This window comes from Capsicum annuum, unplaced genomic scaffold (genome assembly GCF_002878395.1).
Source record: "Capsicum annuum cultivar UCD-10X-F1 unplaced genomic scaffold, UCD10Xv1.1 ctg67168, whole genome shotgun sequence".
Classification (NCBI taxonomy): Eukaryota; Viridiplantae; Streptophyta; class Magnoliopsida; order Solanales; family Solanaceae; genus Capsicum; species Capsicum annuum.
The window spans coordinates 1-6,467 of record NW_025876597.1 but is presented as its reverse complement, the minus strand read 5'-3'; the positions used below and the strand labels follow the sequence as shown (position 1 = coordinate 6,467).

General features: G+C 37.8%; 2 protein-coding genes across 2 annotated transcripts; both read right to left on the bottom strand.

The window, feature by feature from the left end:
• Positions 1–70: 70 nt before the first annotated feature.
• On the bottom strand, positions 71–1,885 carry LOC124893922 (calpain-type cysteine protease DEK1-like). Its single transcript, XM_047404748.1, has 4 exons — positions 1,753–1,885; positions 1,530–1,644; positions 391–1,367; positions 71–265 (listed from the first exon to the last, which is right to left on the bottom strand). The coding sequence occupies exons 3-4, from the start codon at positions 805–807 to the stop codon at positions 86–88; spliced, it is 597 nt and encodes a 198-aa protein (XP_047260704.1). The 5' UTR covers positions 808–1,367; positions 1,530–1,644; positions 1,753–1,885; the 3' UTR covers positions 71–85.
• Positions 1,886–4,695: 2,810 nt separating this feature from the next.
• On the bottom strand, positions 4,696–6,375 carry LOC124893921. Its single transcript, XM_047404747.1, has 3 exons — positions 6,112–6,375; positions 5,280–6,009; positions 4,696–4,764 (listed from the first exon to the last, which is right to left on the bottom strand). The coding sequence occupies exons 1-2, from the start codon at positions 6,339–6,341 to the stop codon at positions 5,556–5,558; spliced, it is 684 nt and encodes a 227-aa protein (XP_047260703.1). The 5' UTR covers positions 6,342–6,375; the 3' UTR covers positions 4,696–4,764; positions 5,280–5,555.
• Between the last annotated feature and the right edge of the window lie 92 nt (positions 6,376–6,467).

Here is a 6,467-nt window from a genome sequence, read left to right as displayed (position 1 = left end):
TGAAAACAAGATTTCCAGGCAAATAACTGATGAAATGACAAAGTTTCACCAGTAACAATGGCGTAAAGTTATCACAACCAAAACCTCAAATAGCAACAAGATACTTGGGAGAAAAAACAGATAATCGTAGGCAAAGAACCAAAAATGTAAATACCTTCCGAGGCTTTGAAGTCATGGACAAATCTTCAGCCTGCAGCGACCGTAGGAAGGCCAAAATAGAACAGACAACAGGAGACAAAAGGAGAACCGCGATGCCAAATTCAAACTACAGAAAGTCGTTCACTAAATTTTGTTAGAAAATGGAAAATACAACCATATGGAGTACATTTTAGCTGCACCGTACTCCAAATACACAAAACTGAACTTTAAAAGTACTAATGCATTTCTTACCTGTTGGTGTGTAGCATTCAAAAGTTTTATTGTCTTTGGTCGGAAGATAGCCACAACGACGGTTTCAAGAATGAAGATTAAACTGAAAAGAAGCCATGCTCGCTCTGGAGTTCCTGCTACATGATGCAACATTACTCTACAACGTTGAAGCCACTTTCCTAATCCTTGGAGTCTAAGTTCTTCCGAGAATGAAATATGATTAGGTAACACATCCTCAACATCATTTGAATCAGTGACAGGAGGGTTACTGTCGCGATGTTCTCGATCAGCGTCCAAACTACTTCTCTGCAACAAGGCTAGAATCATTGGGTCCAATCCATTCTCCTTCAGAATCACTGCAAAATTAGGATCAAGTCCTTTATCTTGCAATAAATTAGCTAATTCACGATCAGTGTGTCTTCCTTTCCGCTTTAACATAGATGTAATCCTGGGATCACTCAACTTTTCTTGAAATGCAAGTGCCAAATTCAAGTCCAGTATCTGTTGGTTTGCAGAAGTGGATGTACTAGAATCACCGCCTTGGCTTTCAAGGCCACTGCTAGAACAAACAACCAATGAACTATTATGCTCTAAATTTCTGTCAACATATGATGATCCTACTTCAGGCTCTTGAACAACTGAACGACAGGAACTACTACGTAGAGCTAGACTTGGTCTTCCACTGTCTATACTCTTATCACTATTAATCCCCTCAGTGTTATTCCAGGTACTGCCATCACCAGTGCAAGGCACAGTTGCATTACCAAGTGACCAGCATCAGCACTACTACTGCGTTTGACACTTGAGCCACACCCTTTAGAAGAGCTTGCGGAGCTATTTTGGTCTTCTCTGCGGAAACCTTCTCTAAGTCAGATAACTGTCTCTGCTAGGCATCTCGTCTAGATTCTAATGGATCTGTAACTGATAAATGCCATGAAACAGCAGCACCCAACAGCACAGATGCTACAACTGCATAACTGATACATTGTCCAAAGTACCTGAAACAAAATTGTTGCAGTAAAAGATTAGAAGATTTTTTTTTGATAACAGAAAATTAGAAGTTTCTATTCAACAAATAATATTAAAAGGGATGCATATGCCACAAGTATAAGAAGACTTGATTATGGAAGAAAATGAATTAGCATGGGTTAACAACAAACCAGTAATGAACTCCAAAACAGATCAGGAATACCCGAGATGTACCGGCAACAAAAAGTACGACGACTCGACTTTTCAAAAGCTTAAAACCATACAAGCAAGCTCCCAAGTTCCAATCTGATTGAATGAAAAGCTATTGAATTCATTACTTACCACAATGAAATAAGAAATTATTTCACAATACAAGTCAGAAAAGGAGACAGATATATGTAGGAAATGAACTACCAAGGATTATCACGGCAGCTGATGTTGTAGCCCCAAGCCAGTTTAATTCCTTTGCTGTCAGACCATACAGGATAGAATAAACAAGAAGTACTACAAGTGAACCAACATATAGAAGTCCAAGATACAAAGCCCTGCAGAGCTCAAGTTCAAAGTGAAGAAGAGTAAATTTTAGATTTCAGAGAAAATGTTGAAAAGATAGTGCAGAAAATATGATGAGCAGTATAAATGAGAACCCACTGAACACATAATATAACAAGGTGACTTTCTAATCTAAAGCAACATTTAAATTAATTTGTTTAGCAGTGGGATTTTAAGATCTACTGCATTTACTGGACTACTGGAGAGTGTGTTTTGTTCTCTCAGAGTTAGTATTCCTTTTATTCAAATAGATTTGAGTTACACCCATTGTTTGGCATTCTTTGGCTCTTAATTTTCAAAGTCTTTTAGGTGAGAAAATTTTGGCCTATCTTCATATCTTCCATATCTTATAACAAAAATTATGTTCCATCCAAAAAAAGAGGTTTCATATTAGTCATCCCTATCCTTTATATAGAGCTCTTCCCATCTTTGTTCAAATACCTAGCCAACAAGAATGATGTCCCCCTTCAAAAAGTATTACATCTTACTCTGTCTTTCTATTGCCTATAAACAGTCTAGCACATCAATAAAGTAGTGCTAAACTATTCATGTTGATCTTCTGGACATCCTCAAAACAACCCTTGTTTCTTTCTGTCCAAACTGTCCACCATATACATGTTTAACAATTTTCCATCTCTCCTCCTTTTTTACATTTACATCCCCGTTCCAGCTGCTTAGTACTTTTTTAATGCTCCCAGGTTCTACCCACCTGATCCCCTTCAGGTTGAAAACATTCTCTACAGCTGCTCTATCCGTTTCCAATGTAAGAAAAGATGGTTGATTGTGTAAAAAAAGGATCTTGAGCCTAACTCAACCCCAAAAGCTAGCACATGAGGGGAGGATTGCTCAAGTCCATATAAGAAGACCGACAGTTCACTCCCCAATGTGGGACTTTCACCCACTCTAACACCACCTTCACGCCCAGGCCCAACAAGAGCGTGGTCCGGGAGCTCAAACGTGGATGGACCTGGCTCTAATACCATTTAAAGATGTGATACCTGGACCAAACTCAACCTCAAACGCTATCTCAAGGGGGACAATTGCTCAAGTCCATATAAGTAGACCGTGAATCAATTCCCAATCAATGTGGGACTTTCATCCACCCTCGTGTCAGGCTCAACTGAAGCATGGACTGAGACTCCGAGAATACAAACGGGGCTATTTGTGTGTGAAAATAGAAAACCCACTGAACTTCACCAATTTTCCTCAAAAAGCACTAGGCTATTTGTGTGAGAAAAACACATTTGTTTGATTCAACAACAAAGTTTATTAAGAATGACATGCAACAGCGGAGGAATGATGAACTTTTGAGCGGTTACTTTGATGATTCATGCAGAAACAGATATACTTATGAATATTGCTAATGATTTTATAGTAAAACATTTTAATAGATGAAAGCTTATCGAGAAGGGTTGTGATAATGTACTTCCGTTCTACTTTCATTAGTAAAGGATGAAGTAGGTGTGGCTTTTCTACCATGGGGCTAATTGATGTTTATTTTAGAAATAATATTTACTTGCTCTACTGCCTAAAATTTTCTGCCTTACTTCGGTGCTGAGTTCTGGAATCATTCTGTATGAGTTAGCGGGTATGTCATTCCATAGCTGTTGTATTCAACCAAATATTGCTGCCAAACTTTGGTCCATTCATTTATATTCTCCCTAAATGGAGCACTGATCATTGGGTATATATTGCTGTTGTTGTTGCATCAATAGCAGCTACTGATGCTGAATTTTCTCATTTCTTTTTCCATTTATCTTCATGCTCTACATAAAGCGCATAAAAATCATTACAATCGTTGTGATCCTAGATTTCGTGCTCTTAATTACTTGAGGTGAATAAGGAAAAGAAATAGCGATTTTGTGAATTGAGGTTCGGATTTGAAACTCCACAAATGCAAAAAAGCACTTGGTGATTCTTCATATCTATTCAATTTTTGTTGAACAAATGGTACATGTACTATTGGAAAGGTAGCTATCCCGTGAAATCCATCAAGGTACATGCAAGTTGGTGTGGCGCCTTACTCTTTCAATACAGTTAGGAACCAAAAATAAATATAAATACTATCGCGCGGTTTAATTCAACCTTAGTGAAAGAATACATCAATGAGAAGTTAACTAAGTAAGCATAATGAGCTTTTCCCTGCAAGGAATGAAAGCGTGGATGACCCGACATCAAATATATGATTGTTATTATACACACAATCTCCATACAACAACAACAACATACCCGATGTATATTCGGGCAGAATATATGCAAACCATAACTCTACCTCATAGACGAGAAGAAAATGGTAGCACCAATCCTCGCTAAATACTTCATAAGACAAAAAACAGCCAATACTTACAAAGCCAAATGAAGCAAAAGAAGTTCATTGTCTTGATCACCAGCAAATAAAAGAAATGTTTTCAATTGGAGAGTCAAAAAGGTTGCAAAAGAAAGAAGCAAACTTTCTATTTAACAAGTATCAAAAGGGGGAAAGAATAAGAGTAAAACTAGTAAGTATACGAGAAGTATGAACACTATAGTCAATGAACAAAATATGAATTGTAGTTTGGCCATTTAGCATCCATCACTCCAACAGAGAATCAGGACTTGCAAGAAGGTCGAAATGTTTGCCTATTCAGTCTTTCAAGATTGTGATTTGACCCTCTTTAATAAGAAAGTCTTCATCGAGGGTATCTACCTTCCTTTTCAACATGTTGATCTCATAATTCAATAGCATGTTCATCTCACTGTAGCTCTTAACTTCCTCCCATATGAAATCCCTCTCCTGAAACACTTTTGGCAGTACCGCCTTCACAACGCCAAGTTCCTTCATGCATTCTTGCAAATCATTAGTGAGCTGGTTGATATTTTCGTCCTTTTTAGCACCTGCCAGAATCAACCGTAACCATGAAAAACAAGAAAGACACAAAGATCACCAATAACATTTCATCAGAAATTCAAAAAAAACTCATAGCCTAGAAGTTCAACCAAATCATGAATCCTTTTTAACTGTTAAAATTCATAGTACATAACTCATGAGATTGTACAAGAATTAAGTCACATCAACGAGCAAACTTACTGAAACCCCTTCGGGTAACTTTACCACATCAGAGCACAATCAGATCTATGGGTTTGAAGGTATCACAAAGTTTATCATGTTCTTAGTTGGTCCAAGTGATTACACATTAAGGCGATCAGACATGTCACAGAAGACTACCACATGCCAGCAACTCATGTATACAAGTTCATAAAGAAAATCGTGAACTTCAGATGGAACAAAGATGAACCTAAAATCAAACAGAAGTAGAAAGCGACAGGCTATCATATATGAAGACGAGGTATCCAAAGTTGAAAAATAAAAACTATTCCGTTGCAACGAGATCTTAACATTGCCTGCTTACCTGAAGCTCGAGATATTTCAACTTGGGTGTGGCATAAGAAAGAGCGTCCAGCGTATTTTGCACTTCACATTTGAGAATGCCGTTACCTCTAACTGTTGCGGCTAGATCAGCCTGAAGTTTCTTTATGTCCATCTCCTCGGAATAGAGCTTCTCCCTTAGCACTGTTGTAAGCAAAGTCTTCGATTTAAGCTCTTTAACCTTTTCCTGGTAGTTTTCCGGGACATAATCTCTATTGTCTTGAGCTACTCGATATTCCTCTTGTAACTAAGTGAGCTGCTACCTTAGATTTTGATTCTCCTCTAACACTTGCTCTATTCTCTTAGACAAATCTTCAAGGTGTTTCTCCGAAAATGACATCTTGATTCTATTATCTACTTCCTTCTCATTAAATGAAGAGACTTCCCTTTGTAGAGAGTCATTTTGCTCTGCAAGCTCCCTCTCCCTTTCACGGAGTCTATGCTGTTCAATTTGGTATTTCTCAAGTTTTAGAGACCAATCGCTGGATCTTCTATCCAACTCCTTTTCCAGTACTGATTGTAACTCATTCTTTTCTGTCTCCAATCTTCGTGTCCGTGAATCTAGTTTTGCCTGTAATATGCTGGATTCTTCCTTAGTAGAAGCCCTTTCAGCAACTTGATTCTGTAGCATGCTTGAAACTTCAGAAGCCATTTGTACCTTCTCCTTTGTCAATATTCTAATAGTCCGAATCAACACTGGAACTCTAAGGTCTCTGGTGTGAAGAAATATTTGTCATTACTTTGGACAAGCAAATGCAAATTAAAACATCAATTTAAGTGTGAAAAAGGAAGCTACAGTAAAATGATATGCATACCGGCTTGAATCACGACCAGATTTCTTAGGATGAACTTTCTTACTGTGACCATGGGGAGATTTGCTTAGATCCGTGAAATTATTTTTTCCTAACCCACTGTTATAGAAGGATCCAGATGACAATGAAACACTCCTCCAAGAAGAAACTTCCTTGGACTTTAATGGTGGTGAAGGGGTCTTGTTTGCATCATTAGTTGATGATCGAAAAAAGAAGAAGTTGTTCTTCATCATCTCTATGTATGGAGACTGTACATGAATCAAACTAGTCTCCATGAGATTTCAAAGGACAAACCGAAACACTCATAAACAACCACTCACAAATCATCATCCATTCATGAAAATATTGCAAGCTAACTA

What these genes read in the sequence shown, in the direction of transcription:
- LOC124893922 (XM_047404748.1), bottom strand. Translation starts at nt 807, where the DNA reads ATGTTAAAGCGGAAAGGAAGACACACTGATCGTGAATTAGCTAATTTA. An exon ending in TGAATGCTACACACCAACAG is followed by an intron (nt 266 to 390) that starts GTAAGAAATGCA and finishes GACTTTCTGTAG; the next exon opens with TTTGAATTTGGCATCGCGGT.
- LOC124893921 (XM_047404747.1), bottom strand. Translation starts at nt 6,341, where the DNA reads ATGATGAAGAACAACTTCTTCTTTTTTCGATCATCAACTAATGATGCA. An exon ending in TCTGGTCGTGATTCAAGCCG is followed by an intron (nt 6,010 to 6,111) that starts GTATGCATATCA and finishes TCTTCACACCAG; the next exon opens with AGACCTTAGAGTTCCAGTGT.